The 21,684-nt window shown below is 44.2% G+C and overlaps 1 protein-coding gene across 2 annotated transcripts in view; it reads left to right on the top strand.

The window, feature by feature from the left end:
* The window catches only part of RNF17 (ring finger protein 17), a 3,936,714-nt gene that overhangs the window by 1,798,409 nt on the left and 2,116,621 nt on the right, over positions 1–21,684 (top strand). For both annotated transcript variants that reach the window (XM_044073290.1, XM_044073289.1), the window contains one exon: positions 6,040–6,297. In XM_044073290.1, coding sequence (XP_043929225.1) covers positions 6,040–6,297 — 258 coding nt within the window. The remainder of the gene's footprint in view (positions 1–6,039; positions 6,298–21,684) is intronic.

Below are 21,684 nucleotides of genomic sequence, written 5' to 3'. Positions count from 1 at the left end.
CTACCCCTCGGATATCAAATAAATTAATTGTCCCCTATAGACAAAATGTTTTGGACCAAAGGGGTTGCAGTGAATGCCATGGTTGTGGTGGCAGCAACCAAAAAGGAACTCTCGGTGACTAGTTCCACTATCCATCCTCCTAATAGATATTCCAGGACAATGGATAAATGTAGGAAGGGCGTCTTTTCATCAGCGACTTTTGCTCTATGGTCCCTGAATTACCTGCCTTACTTTACTAGGTTGCAGAAGGATCTAGTCAAAGAGCTTTCAGATTCCCTTGAAGGAGCAATAGCTGAGGGATCACGAGACAGGGTTTCTTCTCAGCTCGCCACCTTACATTGTATCGCTAATGTTTCCATGCATCTCATTTCTTATGCAGCGGATGGAACTTGAAGGGCAGTGGGTTCAGGCATCTCTATGAGGAGGGGGAGGCCTGGATGTGCCTTTGCGACTTTGTGGAGCATTTTAAGACTTTGTTTTTAAATGCCCTTTTTGATGGCTCATACCTTTTTGGGCCTAAAGTGAGAAAGATGCTGGTCCTTCCCAGAGCTTCCTATGTCCTTCAAGAGGGTATGACCCTGTCTGCAATGGGCATACATTTTTCCACACCTCAGAAACCCAACCCTAAGAGTCAAAGGGGTAGCGGAAAAATGTCATTCAGAAAATTGCAGGGTTTTTTTCTATGACACGTGTGGTGAGAGTTCCCCCAGAGGCAGAGGGGGGAACAGTAATGGAAGATGGCGCCCTCGCGGTAGAGGGGGTCTGCAAAACCAGGGCTCCAGAGAATCATTCTTTGGTAAGCCCTTCCAGCACTCCTGAAGGGAGGCCTGATTTGCTTTGCCCTGGAGGCAATTGGGGGGATGACTGTCTCTGCACCTACATGCCTGGCTAAAACTAATAAACAGATGTGTGCAGAACATCATGTCTAGGGGCTATCTTATTCCCTTTTCCCAATCCCTTCCCATAATCGGAAAGATCCAGGACATTTCAACCAGTCAGTGGGAACAGGCAGCCATTCAGTTTCAAAAGCTGCTCGACAACAGAGTCACCCAAGAAGTCCCACCAGATCAGATAGAATCCAGAACTTACTCAAGGTTCTTTGTATTTCCAGAGAAAACTGGGGACTGGAGACCTTTTTGGATCTCAGCAAATTCACCAAGTCAATAAAAAAGGCAAGGTTTCAGATGGTCATGGTTTAGACCATTCTTCCTTTCCTGGAAAAGGACAATTGGATGTGCTCTGTAGACCTTTAGAATGCATGCTATCATATAAAAATAGACAGGCGGTCCAGAAGGTATTTGCGGTTCCTGCTGGGAGCCAGTCACTGTCAATTTCGAGCTCTGCACTTTGAACTCACTACAATCCCCAGAGTGTTTACCAAAATGCATGGCAGTAGTAACAGCTCTCTTGAGACAACAAGGATTCCGGGTATTTCCATATCTACATGACTGGCTAATCATCGCCCCAACCAGGCATCTTCTTATTCAGGCAAGAGACTCCATTTTAAAATTTTGTGCACTTTTAAGTATTATAGTAAATCTCAACAAGTCGTCTCTAGAACCCACACAGAACCTCAAATTTATAGGTGCAGTCCAGGATGCAAATCAGATGGTAGCTAAGCTGCCACTCTCAAGAGTGACGACAGTCAGATCTCGGGTCAGAGAATTACTTCACAGAAACGCGATACCAGCTCGCTTGGTCCTACAGACTCTTGGTTCAGTGGCTGCAGCAATTGTTTTAGTTCCATTAGCACATTACCACATGAGAATCCTCCAGTGGTTCCAATCGGTACAGTAGTCCTTCCTAGAGCTTCCCGTGTCCTTCAAGATTCGCCTCACCAGCCTTTGTAAGCAGGAACTTCTTTGGTGCCTTCAGTCTGATCAGGTTACTCAGGGTCGTTCATTTCGTCTTCCACAGCCGAAAGCCACTTTGACCACGGATGCTTCCCAGATAATGTGTGGGGGGGTCATTATCTGGGGAAGACAGCCCAAGGCACCTGGTCCTCCATCGAGGCCAATCTGCATATAAATGTCCTGGAAATGAGAGTGGTGCTTCTGGCATTGCAAGCATTTCAGCACTGTTCCCTTCAAGGGACTATTGCAGTCCAGTCAGACAGTATGTCAGTAGTTTGGTACTTCAGCAAACAAGGGGGAAAGAGATCTTATTCCCTATGTCGAGAAGCCTTCAGGGTTTGGCAGTGGGCAATTTCGTCCAGCCGTTTTATGATAGCAACGCACATCCTGGGGAAGTTCAACATGATAGCAGACAGACTGTGCAGGACTATTCTAATGCCTCACAAGTGGTCCTCAGTCAGAGAGTTGTAGAGATGATTTTCCATCGATGGGGCCAGCTTTGCTACGACCTTTTCACCTCTCCAATGAACAAGTTCATAGGTAGTTACTAGGCTATTGGCCCTAGGGCCTATATAAGCCTAGCCAAAAAGGTACCCTGGCTTTTGCCACTCAAGAAAATTATGTTCCTGTGCCCCTGTCAAGCAGAGCCACAGAGGTGATCCCTGGGTTGAATTTCCTATTTCCCATCCAGTCATCAAGATTTTTCTTGAAGAGTGCTAATGAGGAGCTTTGTTTGATGCAGATAGGTAGTTTATTCCAAAGTATGGGAAGTCTCTGGGACAGGTATCTATCCCTCTAGCATGTTCTTTTTATTGTAGTGACAAGGTTTAGGTCTCTAGAGCGTGTAGCTCGGAGGGATTGGGATTTCTTTACGTGGAGCATGTCCAACAGCTCTGGGATTGACAGCTTTGTATGTTGGGCAGAGATCACCTCTGAGTAGACGATATGCGACGGAGTAAAGCTGGAGATTTTTGAGACTGTCTGCGTAGGGCATCTGTATGAGGCCAGTAATCCTTGTGAGGTATTTCTGTGGCCTTTCCAGTTGTTGTAGATGTGTAGTTCAGCAACTATTTCAACCCCGAGTCTCCAAGGGATGCACTCCTCCACAATTGACCCCCGGGTCTTCTATATGTCTTTCCCCCTACCCCATTGATCCCAGTCTTCTTACTGAAATCCAATCAGTTGACAAGGACAATAATTCTAATTGCACCCTATTGGCCTCCACAGATGTTTTCCCTTTCCTGTGGCCACCTCTTCTGCATGAAGCTTGGATTCTGGACCCAGTTCCAGATCTCTTGTCACACCCAATTGTAATGGTTCATCTGAATTTGCACAATCTAAAGTTAGCAACTTGGCTGCTCCAGTTCTGGTCTTAGCCAGGCAACACATTATTCTTTCTTCTCACAAATCCTCCACCCATAAAATTTTTCACAGTAAGTGGAAACGTTTTGCTTGTTGGGCGAAGAGTCTTAGCACAGACCTCTTCACCGCTCCTATTCATATGGTTTTGGATTTCTTAGCACATTTTTTAATGAAGGTGCAGCTACAGCTAAGGTACAACTAGCAGCCATATTGAATTTCCATTCAGGTGAAAATAGATCATTAATTTTTGAAAGGGGCAATACTTTTAAAGCCCCCCGTACAAAGGTCTTTCACAGCCATGGGACTTAAATTTAATTTTAAAGCATATTATTTGTCCCTCGTTTGAGCCAACAGCACACTGTGACCTGAAATTTCTGTCGTGGAAGTATTTTCCTAGTGAAAATCATGTCCGCTAGAAGGGTTTCTGAACTCGGGCCTTATCGCCTCAATCACCTTATTTGTTTTTTTTTTTATAAGGATAGAGTCTCCCTCCATACTAATTTTTTCCTTTTTACCCAAAATGGTTTCAGAAAATACACTTAAATCAGTCTGTTGAATTGCCAGTTTTCTTTCCTAATTTTCAGAATAAAGAGGAGTATTCTTCACATTTGCTAGATGTTCACAAACAGTTCTGCTTTTAACTTCATAGGACAAATTTTTTAGAAAAACTGATCAGGTATTTGTAGCCTTTTCAGATACTAGAAAAGGTATCCCTGTGTCCAGGGTGACTTTAGTCAAATGGCTGTCTCAGTGCATTTTTTATATTTAACATTAATAGAATAAACAGTTACCCAGGCCTGCTAAAGGTCATTCTACTTGAGCCATGGCTACTACTACTACTGCCTTCCAATCCAGGGTTTCATTTGACAGTATTTGTGCAGCAGCCATATGGACCAGTTACCATACATTTATTACTCATTACAAATTGGATTTGGTTACCAGGGGTAGAGCTGCAATTGGGTCTGTGGTCCTAAGGGCTATTCTCCCTTGAGCCACTCAAGGTACAGGATGCTAGGACTCTGTCCCATCAGTGAGAATAAGGTGAAAATTCAACGTCATATAAATAAGTTATGTACTTACCATAACGTTCCATGTGTGTTGTCCATTTTCAACTTTTCCTCATAACCTACCCACTAACCAAGCTTCTGATGGATCGAGATGTCCTGAATTTATACGTTCCTTTTTTATTCAATATAGCCTTGCAATGGCTTCACCTCCTTTCTGAGGATATATGTATATATATGTTTTTCATTGCTCTAGGGGTCCTGCTTTCTTTTTCATTATTGTATATGTGTATAATAATATGCATATATAATTAGCAAGCAAGATCAGAGGTAATGCATGAGGTGCATTCTGGGTAAAGGGGAGGTGCCCAAAAGCAAATTTTGCGACCACGAGCTTTAGTAATGTACGAGTCGGATCCAAGTGTCAGATCCAAACCCATCCGTGAGGAAAAGATGATAATGGACAACACACATGGAAAGTTATGATAAGTACATAACTGGTTTTTACCGGTGTCCGAGCCATTTTTACATCATCCTGTCTGTAATACAGAGACTAATTCTCAGAGTGATTTGTCCAATGTTCCTGTTCCAGAGAATATTTTGTCTGTTCCTGTTCCTGAAAGGTATCCCTGAAAAGCCTGAAGAACATTCCCCAGTGACTGTCCCTGTTCTGGTAAACCCTTTTCTAATTATTACATGACAAAGTCAAGTGGTATCTCATGACCTAATCCTAAACATGCAGTAACCAGTACATGATTGTTATTGTTTGCATATATCCGTGTATCATTTGCATACTTATCCAATTGACATTTTCATTGCATAACAGAATAGTCAAAGAGGGATAATGTTACATCAGTGTGCGTGTACCTTTGAGCCGTTCCAGTCTATGGGCATGTGCATATAAGTACTGAACATGTGAAAGTTAAGAGTGCCATTTTGAGTGAGCAACCAGAGAGAGAGCATGTACGTGTGTAGTAGTCAGTCAGATAGCTCGTTTAAGTTTAATTATCCAGTCATCCATCCTGATGTGTTTATGTGTAATAAACTACTTAAATGAACACCCAAGCCTCATCGTCTTATTTGAGTACACAAGATGAGTGACGGGCTACTGCAGCAGTGATCAGTATGATGAACATAGTACATTTGTTTAAGTAAACTTACTATAGCAGCAGATGTTTGATGCTGCAGTAGCCCCTCCCTCCTGCTATCCCTCTTGTTTTTTATGTGTTTTTTATGCCAGGATGTGGACGTTTGTTTTCTATTGTTCTTAGCAATGTCCTTTCAGGGCCCAACCTCTCTCACTCAGTTGGCATGAAAGCACTGAAAGGCATGACACCCAAACCTCCCTTTTGGTAATCCCAGCTTAAGCTAACACTTTGAGCTCTTGGAAGGTGCCTTTAAGCTTTGAACGCGTGTCGGCATGTAAGTCTGATGAAGGATATAGCTCGTATAGCTTAGGGTACTGCTAATTACTCAAGCATCTACTGTTGTGGTAAGTTTACTTACTTTTTGTATGCCTGCTGCTCATTACCCACTATATTTATATTTAATTTGCCATTAACATAGTCTGTTTTGATATTTGTGCATTGTGATGGACAAGTGTGTACTTGAGTGTGTGTGCACTCATGCATGTACATTACCTGATATTCTAATTTTCATTTTTTGTGACTTTTACCCATATGTTATACTAGCACAATGTAATATTGACAACTAATGTAAAAGTATAAAAGGGGTTACATGTTTAATTTTGAAAAGTTGCAAATAAACTCGAAGTCTGGTAAAATGTTAGTAATTATCTTTTTTTTTCATATTTTTTGAAGCTGTGAAAAGGAGAGTATATCGACTCAAGAGAGTATTGATATCTGGGATGCTTCACTTCATGAATTGTTAGAAACCGCATCCCCACATAACATTTCATTGCAGTCTGATTTGAATGCTGAAACAATGAGGGATTTATCAACTTCTGGACTTGCTGCAGAATTGAGTAAAGGAGTAAACCTTGAAGTGAAGGTTACTTTTGTTAAGTCTCCAAGTTGTATATTTGTGCAGCCATTGTCATCTGAATCTTTAATTGAAAGGTATGAAAATCTCAGTGTTCAGCTGCTGCTTTATCCTTTAATACTCATGTTTATTTATGTTTTAGGATTCAGAATGGGACAGTCAATTAATCAGTTTCACCACCACACATTTTACAAAGGTAATTTTAAGCAAACCAGGCCATATACTGTTTGTGCTGTATTCTGTATAGACTTACCACAGCACTGAGAACAAAAGAGATGCATAATGACACCCTGAGAAAATGCCGAATATGCGACTGACGTTTTCCATCTGGTATGTTTCTAAGCATACGTCAGAAAGCTTACACAGTAAGGACATGTTTGAACATTGTGTGGCAATCTGACAGCCTTTGAAAAGAACAGAATAGACTTTTACAGGCTTCTTCTTATCCCTATTGTATGGATGAAAGAACCCCAATTATATTTATCAGGAACACTGAGAAGGGTTGCCCAATGGCACTTTGCTGAATACTGTTAGTGTGTGTCCATTGCTTGTATTTCAAACACAGAGTCTCTTTACCAGCATGCAATATTTTCAGTGGTAACCTGTGCAATTTTTTTATATTCAACTATTTCATTAGTTTCTGTACATCCCTATTTCAGTAGTCTTTCCCTCTCAATGACAGTTATATGCCCTCTGGCATACTTTCGAGGTAATAGTTAAAAGGTTAAGACATAATTTAATGATTAGAACACTGATTGATAGCAGGACTCCAAGTAGAACTGGAATCCACTTTTTTAGTGCAAACTTCTGTGGACACCAGTTTCTGATTTCAGTTTTATATACTTCATAGCTTAAGAAACTTGTACTTCTTGATCCATTCCTTCCTGTTGTGCATAATGATTGCTATGGAGACTCATGGCCATTAGTTTGGTATGGCTACCATTATAATACAATTTCTTGCCTGTAAAAATATAGAATCAATACCTTTGCAGCTGTAAACAAAAAGAAAATGTTAGCAAATGGGGGCCCTATAGCTGATATTGCTGTGTCAACATTTGAGTTTGTCCTTTGGGGAAAAAAAGCTCTCTCTGCTTTCTTACGGGTATCTTTGGCCAGAACTTTGTGTCATACTCCTTGTGTTATATTACCTTTCTCAGAGATCTAAACTCTTCAGTCTGTGAATAAGAATGCTTAATAAATCACTTTATATTGTATTTTCTTTCTTTACTGAGCATTTCAAAACATACAATCTGATGTTGTTAATCTTCGTTCATTCCTTACTGATGGGTTATCGGTTCTGTCCTCGGAACCAAGGTGGCCATATATCAAGCTCGCGTCAGCCAAAAACTCTCGAGCCAAGATCCTACCCAGAATGCTCTGCTCCCTGTTACAGATCTCATTCGCTATGTTGCTGTACAGCCGTGTCAAGCCACTCTGTCTCAGCTAAGTGAATAATTTTTGAAAGTTTATGTATTGTTACTACTATAAAAGTTTTTCAGTCAGTTACTTTTATTATTCTTCTACCCTATCTTATCTTTAAGACTCTCTCCCTTTAGTATCTTTCCATTCACTTCATAAATTGTTAGAAACTGCATCCCCACATAATATTTTATTGCACTCTGATTTGAATGCTGAAACAATGAGGGATTTATCAACCACCGTTGGTAATCCTTCCTTCTTTCTCTCTCTTCTTACCCTTCTGGGTAGCCTTTATTCTTGGTACTGTTGTCCTCCACATCATTATGTCAGACAAGAAAAGTAGTGTTGGTTTTAAACAGTGTAAGGATTGTGGCCTTAAGTTACCGCTTTCCGATGGCCATGACTTAGGTGTCTATTGTTTGAATGTCTCCCACCTTACTGTGGCTCCCCCGTGTGGGATTTGTAGAAATTTTTCAATCAGAACTATTAACGAGAGAAAGAACAAGTTAATCCTGAAAGGTCTACTCAAATCTCCTTTCTGTGAGGCTATTTCTGGGTCGGAGGGCTTACCCCCTCCTGCTAAACCCCGTAAGAGGCGTTCCTCATCGAGGTCGCTGACTTCATCTCCCTCTGGAGATCGCAAGGAGGCGACTCATAAGAAAGTGAAAATTGCTACTCTGGCTCTGCTACCTATGACCCTTTCGGCCCCAGGCACGGCACCGCCCCAGTTGATACTTGCTCCAGCCATGTCCTCCTTATTGACACTGTCACCAGAGTTCCCAGTGTAGACACGTACGGCTCCGAGAGTTCTGTTGCAGCCCTTACTGGCACCATCTCTGCAGGTGAAGTCTCCTTCGGCACTGTTGGTGCAATCCCCTTCGGCTCCAAGTCTGACGATTCTGTCCTCCATGGTGTAGACACTTTTGGCACAGACATGCTCTTCAGTGCAGTCCTTTTTGGCACTGTCATTGTTACCGGTGCAGACACCTTCCTCGATGGCACTGTACCCATGGTGCAGACCCTTGCCTTTATGGTGCAGACACCTTCGACTTCTATGGTGCTGCCTTCATCGGCCCAGACTAGTTCGACACCATTTTCCTCGGTGCAGACATCCTCGGTTCTGGGCTCTGCACCACTCGAATTAGCAAGAACCAAGTATTCTCCTCCTTTGGATCCGTTCGTTGGTAGCCACTATAGCCCTTTTCTAGAAAGGCCAGAATCGAGGTCGACCAGGAGCCTCTCTGAACAAGATGTGTTGCGGCTTGTTGACCAGTTGCTTGTGGCCAGGGGTCTCTCTCAACTATCTAAACCTACATTCCCTCCTTCAGGTGAACGTATTTCTCCTCAAACTCCAATGTACACTCCTCCTTCGACTTCCACCCAGGTATCGAAGCCCATTCCTCTGACAGCAGCTTCCCTCCCTCCGACCCCAGTAGTGGATCTCACTTTGGAGCCGGAGTCGTCCTTGTGGCCCTCGGTGCATTGGGCTCTTCTCAGGCTAGTTGCTGTACCGTGGGGGAAGGCATTCTTGGTTCCACACCAATTTTTTTCTATGACGCCCTACACGAATCCTCCCTCTCTCTCACTTCACAGTCCTCTTGAGACTCCTGGTCTGGGGGTCGGCTTGTCAGAGCAGGTTGTGACCCCGGTTCTGAGGTTTTCATGCTCTGTTCTGGGCTCCCATCCCTCTTTGGGTGGGCCAGCCTTCCAGGCCATGGAGAGGGTACTTGTCTCCACTGGCAAACCCCACATGTCGGACTCCTCTCTCCCCTTTGTGCCGCAACTCTCACAAGCCACAACCGCCGAACACCAGGCACAAGGGCGTTAGGTTTCTCCTCCTCTTTGCAGTCTTCCCCAGAACCTCCCACTGAGGAAGTACCTCGCAAGGCTTCGAGCAAGAGGAATCACATGGACTCTACTGGGGAGTCTTTGACCAAAGATACAGACTTTGATGATGGGGAAGGGTTCCCATGGTCACGCTCTGATGAGGTGTCCTTTGGTGACATCCTCGAGATCCTTAGACAGAGGGGTGACTGGAAGTCCTCTAATCCTTCCTCAAAGGAATACGTGTTCCTGCAGGCCTTTTGTGCCCGGCCCCCTACCTCCAGAATTACCCCACCGGCCAATGAGCTTGTCCAACTCATCGTCCAGTGTGCATGGAAGGCTCCTGACACCCTGGAAGCTATACAGTGGAGGTCTGACAAGATCTTATCTCCTCCGGCTGAGCATCCCCATTGGTCAAGAGGTCTTCCTGTAGATGTCATGGTGGTGGTGGCTGCAACCAAGAAAGGCTTGGCAGAAGAGAGCCAAACTTGTCCATCCTTCCAACAAGGAGTCCTGGGCGATAGACTCTAGAAGCGTGTATTTGCTTCATCGACCTTCGCTATAAGGTCTTTGAACTATCTGGCACACTTTACGAGGCTCCAGAGGGATTTTATCAACCAGCTGTCTGAAACCTTGGCAGGAGCTGTTTCTGATGAGGTCCGTGAAATGTAGCTACTCATCCACCCTAGAATCCATATCCAATTCTACCATGCGGCTTATTTCACATGCAACGGAAGGAGTGGCTAGAGCAGCAGACACAGTTATAGTCACCAGACGATATGCCTCGATGTGCCTTTGTGACTTTGCGAACTCCTTTAAGGCTTCCTTTATGAATGCCCCCATTTAGGCCGCTTCTTTGTTTGGCCCTAAAGTTAAAGATGTGCTGGCAAGGTGCGAACAAGATAGCAAACCCTATCTGTCGTTGGTGTCAGACACTGCACTCTTCAACGATTCTACTCCAGAAATCAGAGGAGCGGGAAGATGTGGCACAGGCAATGACAGGGCTCTTTCCATGACGCACGTGCCGAGTTCTCCCCTAGAGGCAGAGGGGGAAACTCCAATGGAAGTCACCCCTTTTAGGGCAGAGGAGGTCCGCGAAACCGGGGTTCCAGAGATTCTTTCTCTGGCCAACCCTATTAGTGCTCCTGAAGCGTTGCCCGACTACTCACCTGTGGAAGCGGTTGGGGGTTGTTTTTCCAGGTACCCCACTGCCTGGCGAAACATAACCACCGACTCTTGGGTACAACGGATAATATCCAGAGGCTATCGCATCCCCTTCTGTCTTTGTTCACCCTCATCCAGAGAATTACCCGACGTTCCACCCAGTCAAAGGGAAGCAGCAGCACACGAAATTCAAAAGCTTCTACAAAAAAAACAGTCATCCAAATGGTCCCCCCAGACCAGGTAGGATCTGGTTTTTACTCAAGGTTCTTTTTAGTGCCAAAAAAGACAGGGGACTGGAGACCAATTCTGGATCTAAGCACACTGAATAAATTTGTAAAAACAGAGAAATTCCTGATGGTCACGGTTCAGTCTATCTTTCCTCTTCTGGAAGAAGACGATTGGATGTGCTCTGTAGATGTTTAAGATGTGTATTACCACATAAAATTGGACAAATGCTCAAGAAGATACCTCCACTTAAACATAGGAGCCAGTCACTACCTATTTCAAGCACTGGTCTTCGGTCTCTCTACAGCCCCCAGAGTGTTCAGCAAATGCATGGCAGTCTGTATCGCTCACCTGCGACTTCAAGGATTCCAGGCGTTTCCATATCTAGACGACTAGCTCCTCACCACCCCCACCAAGCATCTACTGGGAGAAGCCCTACACTACACTCACCTCACAGCACAGTGCCTGGGAATCACTATAAACTGTGAGAAGTCCAGCACGACCCCAGCACAGTCTTTAGAATTCATCGGTGTACTGTTGGACAAAAGAAATTGCACAGCATCTGTCCCGGACCACAGAGTTCAAAGAATAAGACAACAGGTTCAGCCGCTGCTCTATCACCACAAATTTTCTGCTCAATCCATATTCCAGCTCTTGGGGTCAATGGCAGCCTCGATCACCATTGTTCCTCCAGCCTGATTCCACATGCGATTCCTTCAGTGGTTACTTCTCACTCAGTGGTACCCTGTACAACATCCTTTGTCCTTTCAGATAAGTGTGACTCAGACTGCAAGCAAGATTTACTCTGGTAGACGTCTCGAAATCCCAAACAATGGTCTCACCCCTTCAGCTGAACGCCATGGTGACCACAGATGCCTCCCTGATGGGGTGAGGGGGCTATGTCAGGGAAACTTGATTCAAGGCACCTGGTCGGAGACCGAGACCCTTTTGCATATCAGTGCCCTGGAACTGAGGGCGGTGCTACTAGAGTTGCAAGCATTCCATTCTGTCCTTCCGTCAGGCACTATTGCGATCCAATCAGACATGTCAATAGTCTGGTACATCAACAAGTGAGGGGGTACCATATCTTATCTGTTATGCCAAGAGTCCTTAAGAATATTGCAGTGGGTGATAGCTTCCAACCGCTTTCTAGCTGCAATGCACATTCCCGGGAGCTCCAACATGATAGCGGACGGGGCCAGCCTTGCTGTGACTTATTTGCCTCCCCAACCAACTACAAGTGCAGCAACTATTTTGCTCTGATCCCCCCTCAGGGACAGTCACCAAGAGATGCTCTAGTCCATGCTTGACCCTTGGGTCTACTTTATGCTTATCCTCCTCTCCCCCTCATCTCCCAATTTCTGAAGAAAGCACAGCAGTTGAAAAGCAAAGTGATCGTCATTGCTCCATATTGGCCTCGACAAGTCTGGTTCCCCTTCCTCTGGTCTCACCTGCTAGATAGACTGTAGATCCTCAATCCATCCCCAGCGTTGATCTCCCATCCACAGGGTCTGACTCACCTCAGTCTAACAACCCTGAAACTGACAGCTTGGTTTCTCCACTTCCACTGATTGCCAGGCAGGAAACCTCTCATCCCCGGTGACCAGTATTCTTATTACATCTCATAAATCGTCCACCAGACTAATCTATCTCAATAATTGGAAAATGTTTTCTCTATGGTCAGCAAATAAACAATTGGACCCCTTTTCAGACCCAGTTTCAGTGGTTTTGGATTACTTACCACATCTTTTCCACTCGGGGGTGTCTGCCTCTACTATTTGTGTGCATTTAGCTGCCATTTCAAATTTCCACATTGGTTTTCAGGATTCTTCACTCATGCCACATAAACTCTGTAAAACTTTCTTCAAGGGGGTTCTTCACCTAAAACTTCCCTTTAGGTAACCAGTACAACCTTGGGATTTGGCCTTGGTCCTGCAAGCCCTAACAGCTCCCCCCTTTGAACCTGTGTCTTCATGTGATTTAAAATATCTATCATGGAAAACTTTGTTTCTGATTGCAATCACATTGGCCAGACGCTTGTCAGAACTTCAAGCCTTATGCATCAAACGTCTCTATCTTATCCTTCCATGAGGATAGGGTGTCACTGAGAACTAATTCTTCCTTTTTACCAAAAGTGGTGTCAGAGCAGTCTATCAACCAGTCTGTTGACCTTCCAGTATTGTTTCCTAATCTTTCTAATAAGGGAGAGTATTGCTTGCACTCCCTGGATGTTCATAGGCAAATACGATTCTACCTGGACAGAACTAAATCTACCCGTAAATCAGACCAACTTTTTCTGGCCTTTTCTGGACCAAGACTAGGTCATCCTGTCTTTAAAGTTACATTGGCATCATGGTTAAGAAATTGCATTACCTTTATCTACAACAAGAACAATATCACCTTGCCTCACAGAGTGAAAGCACATTCTACAAGGTCTATGGCAACTTCAGCAGCTTTCCATGCTAAGGCTTCCCTCATTGATATTTACTCAGCTGTGACTTGGGCCAAACCTCATACCTTTATTCTTCATTGCAAATTGGATTTGGCCTCCAGAGGTAGAGCTTCTTTTGGCTCCATGGTGCTCAGGAATGTCTTTCCATGAGGGCCACCCAGGGATGCAGGTAGCTGGGACTCTGTCCCATCAGTATGGAATGAATGAAGATTAACAACATCCGATAAAGTAGCTATGTCTTACCATAACGTTCCATCTCTGTTGTTGATCTTCATTCATTCATTACTCCCCACCCTCCGGAGGTTCCTGGTTGATCTTATATACTTATTATTGTAAGTCTGTTATGACCAGAGGTAGCCTCTACTTTTGTCTATCAACTTGCAAACTCGATCTGAGGTAACAGGGAGCAGAGCATTCTGGGTAAGACCTTGGCTCGAGAGTTTTTGGCTGATGCGAGCTTGATATATGGCCAGCTCAGTTCCAAGAACGGAACCGATAACCCATCAGTAATGAATGAACGAAGATCAACAACACAGATGGAATGTTATGGTACGGCATAACTTCTTTTTATTATTTATCTTCTCTCAAAAACACTAAAATGTTATTTTGTTAACTTTTACTGTACAGTAATACATGCAGAAGTACATGTTATGTAACAGTACTAAACATAACATTCTTTTTATGTACATGTTGCTGCCATTAAATTTTTTTAACTCTGTAGTCTTTTTCTCGCTTCTGTTCTCCCCTGTATCTACCCTCCTTTGAGAGAGACTACCACTCATTTATAACTGCAACTCCCGATAGTGCATATACTCTAATGGACCGTAAGACATAAATTGTGACACTTACCCTTCTGTCTAGAACATGATATAATTCAGTTGTAAATATTATAAATATTATGTAGTGTACCTGCCCGGTGGTTTCTCTCTTTACTACCTCATTTTCCCTACTTTGCTTATCCTCCTGGGCTGCCATTTCACACCTATATGTTCTCATATTATTGATCGTCGTCATCTCTTCTCTCCAACTTATCTGTGCCTATTAGCCATTAGTTACAAGATTTCATCACCATCCCCACAGATACTGTAATGGCACATTTCTTTCTTCTGATCTGTTCATCCAGCTTCCACTCCACCAAACCTCAGTAGTATGAAGTACAGCATTTTTAGACTCTGTTCTCATTCAGTCTTTCCCATTCCTCTGTACAACTAATTCCATAAATGGTTAACTGCTTGGCATTCCCAAAACATATGCAGGTTTCTGCTTCCTTCTCTGCTCGTCTGTAACATATAATCTTATGTTGCCCTATTTCACGTTCATTCTTGCTGGTTGTGTTAGGAGCCGAACCTCTGCACCGACTCAGCCGTATACCAGAGGTCGAGAGCTACAACTGGCTCAAGGCTACAACATATCCCATGATGCTTAGGGGCTGTTCCCCAGATTTCATTTGCCACTTGAAGCATCTGGATTGTCTTCGCTGACTCAGGCTAGTAATTACATTTATTATATATCTTCTACTATATTTTTTCACAATATCTTCCTATTGGACTCTGTAATACCTTCCCAGTCCAAGTAGAGTGCTTGTGGGTGTGTGTTGTTTTATTACTTGGGTGTGTCTTCAGCCGTTCCCTTTGGGTTCTTGTTTTTCTCCTACTCCCCTTAAAGAATCCATTTAAGTTAGAGGATTCTTTCTCTTTAGCCCCTTTTTTTCTTCAGGACTTCTTCCCCTTTTCTTAAGGAGTCACCGTTTAAGTTAGAGGCATCTCCTCGGGTTGGAGGAGACTTTCATTTAACTTAGAGACTTCTCCCACCCCTTTCCTTCCTAAAAAAAAAAGTCTCTTTATATTTGCTTCTTTCTATTGTAGTTATTGAAATAATTGTAGTTATTGTTAGCTGTTGTTGTTGTTATTGCTAGTAGTTTGTTTACAAGATGTCTAAAGAATCTGTTAAGGAGTCGAGAGAATCTGGTTTTAAAAAGTGTGATTCATCCACCCAGAAAATGTCTCTAATGGATGGACACACAAATTGTATGTATTGTCTAGGAGCAGTCCATCTCCAGGACTCTTGCTCCATTGGTCTTGGCTTTAGTGCAAGGGTTTTACAGGAGAGAAAAAATAAACTCATTTTGAGGAGTTTGTTGAAAGACCCATTTGAAAAAGGTAATCAGCCCTCAAAATCAGACAAGACAAAAAAGTCCACTTCATCGGCTCTGGTGTCTGAGCCGTCAAGCAGTCACATGAATACACTATCTTCGGAGCCAAAGGTTCTCATTTCCAACAAACCTGGCCCTCCCTCGGTTCCATCTGAGTCTTTGGAACTGTTGCGGAGCCGAAAAAGGAGTCTGTCGCCGTCACTGGAGCCAATACACTTGGTGCAGCAATCTCCTTTATTAAAGTCTGTGGCAGGTAGTCACAGGTCATCGGACCCATTCCTTTCAGTCCTCCAGATTATCGGACGTTGACGTAGAGCGGGTGGTGAAGAGGTTGCTGAGGACACGGGCCCTAGCAGAAATTCTTTCGAGCCCAGCCCATTGGATTGTGGTGCCAACCACTGTATCTCAGATGACATCTATTCCTCCTTCGACGAGTTTGGAGCCAGAGTGTCAGGAAGTTGTTGTGCTGGAACTGGCAGAGCCAGTAATAGCCCACAATATCTCTGCTCCGATCTCATTGATGCTGTCTTCCATTGAGGGATCTTGGAACCGATACTCCTTGGTTGGCACCGAGTGGGAGAGTCTAGGGTCCTCCCACTCGGCGCTTCAGCACAGGTGAGTTCGGCTCCCTCATCAGCCACGGAGCCACCCTCCTTGGCACCGGGGAGATCTCCCGGTCCTTTGGGACTGGAGTCTCTCTTGGCCCAGGATCGCAGTGCCTTCGAGGTGATCTGGAGTGTGCTCTCCACTGAGTCTGCTCCACCTTCAGCTCCAGCCACTCTTGCCCCTAAAGGGCCGGCGTCTACTGCTTCATCATCCCTCCATCAGCCCCAAAGTAGAGAGTCAGTGCCCAAGGAAACCCCAATGGGTGGAACCTCCTCTTCCGACACCTCCCCGGAACATTCCCCCGAGGAGGTCCCTGGGAAGAAACAGTGTAAGAGGAAGCGCATAGACTCCCCTGAGTCCGTCACTTCTGATACCGACTTAGAGGATTCAGAAGGGTCCCCACGGTCACCCTCTGAGGATGTGTCCTTTTCAGACATCCTTGAGATCCTTAAGCAGGGGGGGGGGGGTGGCTGGAAATCCCTCTCTCGTTCGGAGGATGAGTCTGTATACCTGGAGACATTTGGCTCTCACCCTTCCACTTCTTGAGTGTCTCAGCCCTTCGACCCGCTCCTGGGTGTTGCGAGTCGGAAGATGTGGGAAACTCTGGAGTCAGTGGACCCCATTCCGAAGAGGCCAAATAAATTTATTACAGCCCCAGAGGATAGACAATATTTAACAAAGGGGGTTCCAGTAGATATGGTGGTGGCAGCGGCCACAAAGAAGGAGTTAACTGAAACTTCTGCACCTGGCCATCCACCGAACAAAGAGTCTCGTACGATGGACAGATACAGGAATCGTATGTTCTCCTCACTGGCCTTTACCTTACGGTCGCTGAATTACTTATCACATTTCACCCGACTCCAGAGGGATCCCCTGAAAGAGCTGGGAGATACCCTACAAGGTGCTACAGCCCAGGGTTTATTGGATGAGATAAATTCCCAGCTTGCAACCTTAACTTCTAGCGCAAAGTCCTCCATGCTCCTCATTTCCTACACAGCCGATGGAGCGAGCAGGGCAGCAGGCACAGGAACATCTCTTAGGAGACATTCCTGGATGCCTTTTGCGAGATTGCTGTACCCTTCAGAACCTCCTTTATTGACGCCCCTTTTGATGGCTCGTCCTTGTTTGGGCCAAAAGTAAAAGAGACTCTCACCAGGAGCCAGCAAGATGGCAAGACTCTTATCTGCCATCTGAGTCCGTTTCTCCGCCCCTACCAGTCATTCTAAAGGTCAAAAGAGTGGAAAAATGTGGTTCCGGAAGTCCAAAGGAGCCTTGCCGGATGCTCATGGTGATCCTTCCCCAAGGGGCAGGGGGGGGAATGACAATAGAAGATGCCATCCATGCGGCAGTGGGGGCCCGCAGAACCAGGGTGACAGAGATACGTTCTTCGGTCAGCCCTTCCAACGCTCCTGAAAGGAGGCCAAACTGTCCGCCTCTGGAGGCATTCGGGGAAGACTGTCTCTGTACCCAGAAGCCTGGCTGAAATTGACTCAAGACAAGTGGGTACAGTCCATTATATCCAGAGGATAAAACATTTCTTTCCACTGTCCACCACATCCGTGAAAGTCTATCCCAGACATTCCACCCAGTCAAAGGGATTAAGCAACCCTAGAAACTCAAAGGTTGCTAGAAATCCTCCAAAATGTCCCTGCAGATCAGACTGGATCCGGAATTTACTCATGGTTCTTTTTAGTTCCAAAAAAGACAGGGGACTGGAGACAAATATTGGATCTCAGCAGACTAAACAAGTCGGTAAAGATGGCAAAGTTCCGGATGGTAACACTGCAGTCTATACTCCCTTTTCTGGGAAAAGACAATTGGATGTGCTCTTTAGATCTTCAGGATGCATACTACCAAATAAAGATGGACAGGTGCTCCAGAAGATTTCTACGCTTCCGGCTGGGCGCCAGTCATTACCAGTTCAGAGCTCTGCCTTTTGGCCTCACTACAGTCCCAGAGTGTTTACCAAATGCATGGCAGTAGTCACGGCTCATCTGAGATGTCAAGGATTCCAGGGGTTTCCCTATTTAGACGACTGGCTCCTGACTGCTTCCACCAAGCACTTACTAATCAGAGCCAGGGACTCCACCATCCATCTCTGCTTAGAACTAGGTATTAATATAAATGCGGAAAAATCTGCCTTGTTGCCATCACAGCATATTACCTTTATAGGTGCAGATTTAAACAAAAACGATATGGTAGCAAAATTGCCTCAAGAGAATACAAACGGTACACAGTCCAGTATCTATCCTACTCAAAAAGAAAAAGGTACAAGCAAAATATGTTCGTAAGGTCTTAGGCTCAGTGGCAGTGGCGATAACACTAGTCCCACTGGCATGACTACACATGGGGATATTACAGTGGCTACTGTTAATTCAGTGGTCCATACAGGAGTTACCCATTTCTCACAAGATTCTCATTATGGATGCCTGCAAGAGGGACCTACTATGGTGGCTTCAGTCCACTTGGGTAACAGTGGGCAGATCGTTTGTACTTCCCCAGCCAGTCGCTACAGTAACCACGTACGCATCCCAGATTGGGGGGGGGGGGGCATTATCTGTGACAGACTGTCCAAGGGGTTTGGAAAGATCACGAGTACCATTTGCACATCACTGTCCTAAACAAGAGGGTGGTGCTTCTGGCATTGCAAGCATTTCAGAACTCTCTTCCCTTGGGGACTATCACAGTTCAGAAAGACAATATGTTGGTTGTATTGTACATCAACAAACGGGGAAACTAGATCCTATCCCCTATGTCGAGAGGCCCAGAGAGTTTGGCAATGGGCAATTTCTTCTCATCGCTTTCTGACGGCAACGCACATCCTAGGGAAATTCATTGTAATAGCAGACAGGCTAAGCAGAGGAATTCTCATGCGTCACGAGTGGTCCCTAAATCAGGAAGTTGCGAATCAATTTTTTTGCAAATGAGTCTCTCTTTGCTGTGACCTTTTTTGCCACTCCATTCAATGCCAAATGCAGCAACTACGTTGCCCTCATTTTCCCTTCAGGAGAGTCACGGAGGGATGCACTCGTCCATGATTGGCCCCCTTGACTTCTTTATGCTTTTCCTCCCGTTTCCATTGATTCCAAAAGTTATTCAGAAAGCCAAGTCGTTGAGTCACAGGTTAATTCTCATTGCTCCATATTGGCCTCGTCAAATTTGGTTCCCCTTCCTTTGGCCCCACCTTAGGGAGGACTCGTGGATCCTGGACCCAGTGCCGGATCTTCTGATGCATCAGTCAGGAATGCTCCATCCTGCTCTTCAGAGCCTCAAGCTGACTGCTTTGTTACTCCACTTCAATTTTAGCTAGACTTCTGGAATTATTCCCTGCAGTACGTCACATTCTAGTTTCCGCACACGCAAAGACGACTAGGAAACTTTACGCAAGCAAATAGGTTCCCTTGTTGGGTGAACAAAAAAAAACATATAGATCCCTTTACAGCCCCTATACCTTCAATTTTGGAATTTCTAACAGAAGTCTTTAATCAAGGAGTAGTGGTGGCCACTATTCGGGTACAATTAGCCGCTATATCAAATTATAATGTGGGAGACCTTAGGGCCAATGTAATGTCCCATAGAGTATGCAAAGCTTTCCTCAGGGGTACCTTTCTGTTAAGACCACCCTTAAGTGAACCTCCTCCTCAATGGGATCTAAATTTAGTTTTATCATCGCTAATCTTTCCTCCCTTCGAACTAGCATCCTCTTGTTCACTAAAATTCTTATCTTGGAAAACAGTCTTTCTAACAGCAATTACTTCAACTAGGAGAGTTTCATAGTTGCAAGTTTTGTCTGTTCGTCCTCCATATTTGATTTTCACAAAGATAGAGTTTCCCTCAGAACAAATCCTACCTTCTCATCGAAAATTTGTTCTGAAGCAAATTTAAATCAATCTATAGAATTGCCTGTGTTTTTTCCTAGCTATGCCTACAAGGCAGAATATAAGCAGCACCAATTGGATGTGCATAGACAGTTGCGTTTTTACTTGCACAGGACCAGAGATATCAGGAAGTCAGATCAGTTGTTTGTTTCCTATGCAGAAAACAAAAAAGGCTTGGCAGTCTGAAAAGTTACTTTGTCCAAAGGGCTTACTGAGACCATCACCTATGTATATAATTGTCATAATAAAGAACTGCCAGGGAAAGTAAAAGGACATTCAACTAGAGTGGTGTCTACTTCCATTGCCTTTCAATCCAGACTTCCATTGGATTCAATTTGTGCTGCTACTACATGGGTTAATCCTCACACCTTTATCTCTCATTACACTGTAGATGTGGCCTCCCGGAACAGGGCATCCTTTGGTTCCACTGTCCTGAAGAGTTTATTCCCTTGAGCCACCCAAGAAAAAGGTGCTGGGGACTCTGTCCCAACCAGCAAGAATGAAGGTGAGCTAGGACAACATAACATAAAGAAGTTATGTACTCCCATAACCTTCCATGTTTGTTGTCCAGTATCTCGCCTTCATTCTTGCATCCCACCCACCCATCCATCCCCCCTCCTTGGAGGATCTAGAGGACTTTACAATTGGCAAATATGGTCTGATTTCCTTCTTGCCTGTTTACCTTTATAACTAATATATTTCATAAATGTTTCCTTTCTGTATGTTGGCGTACTCTAGGGAATACTTTTTCAACAAGATCTGGGGAACAACTGCTAAGTATCATGGGATAGGTTTTAGCATTGAGCCAGTTGAAGCTCTCGAGCTTTGGTATGTGGCTGAGTCGAAGCCGAGGTTCAGCTCCGAACCCAACCAGCAAGAATGAAGGCGCGGTACTCGACAACAAACATGGAACGTTATGGTGAGTAGATAACATATTTTTCATTGTTCCTACTGCTGCAGTAGCCTTTAGGCTATATGGGTTGTTTTTCCTGCCAAGGAAACAACAGCTGCCAGCTTCACAAAGCCCCCCCCCATACAAACACACACATATATATATATATATATATATATATATATATATATATATATATATATATATATATATATATATATATATATATATATATATGTATATATATATATATATATATATATATATATATATAGAGAGAGAGCGAGCAGCTTGGCTAGCCCCAAGGAAGGAAATCAGCAGTGAGTGAAAATTTCCTTAATTTTTTGCAGCCCTGAGGAGCAGCATTTGGCTTGGAGCTTCCTTTCCAGCAGGTGTGTTCTCACTGGGGACCCCCTCCATACAGAATTTATTCCCCTTTTAAGATCATGTTTAGGGCTAAAAAGCAATATTTTACCTTAAAAAACTTGGTATTTTTCATCAGTATCAGAACTTTTCTTCAGGGACAGCTATTTTTAGCTACTTGTTTCATTGGTTATTTTATGAAAATATATGTGCTGCTTGTGTAAACTTTTGTTCTACGTGTAAAAGTTTTACTTTGGAATGGACAGGGGTATGCTTTTCAGTATAGTTCTTATGTTCACTTTTTGGCAACCTACCTGCCATATTTCTTTTTTCACAGTGAATTTACCATTTTAAAAGAAGTACTGACAAGGAATTTGAGTGCTGCTTGTCATTTTACTTTGTGACAGGGCTAGGATAAGAGGTGTGAGTGTAAGTTTGCAGCTTGTGTACACAAGATGATAACTTTCCTTCTAACTGAGTCACTTCAGC

The sequence above is a fragment of the Protopterus annectens genome, chromosome 5.part1 (assembly GCF_019279795.1).
Source record: "Protopterus annectens isolate FY-2018-M chromosome 5.part1, PAN1.0, whole genome shotgun sequence".
NCBI classification, from domain to species: Eukaryota; Metazoa; Chordata; order Ceratodontiformes; family Protopteridae; genus Protopterus; species Protopterus annectens.
The sequence above is the reverse complement of the archived record's forward strand: the minus strand, read 5'-3'. Positions and strand labels throughout refer to the sequence as shown.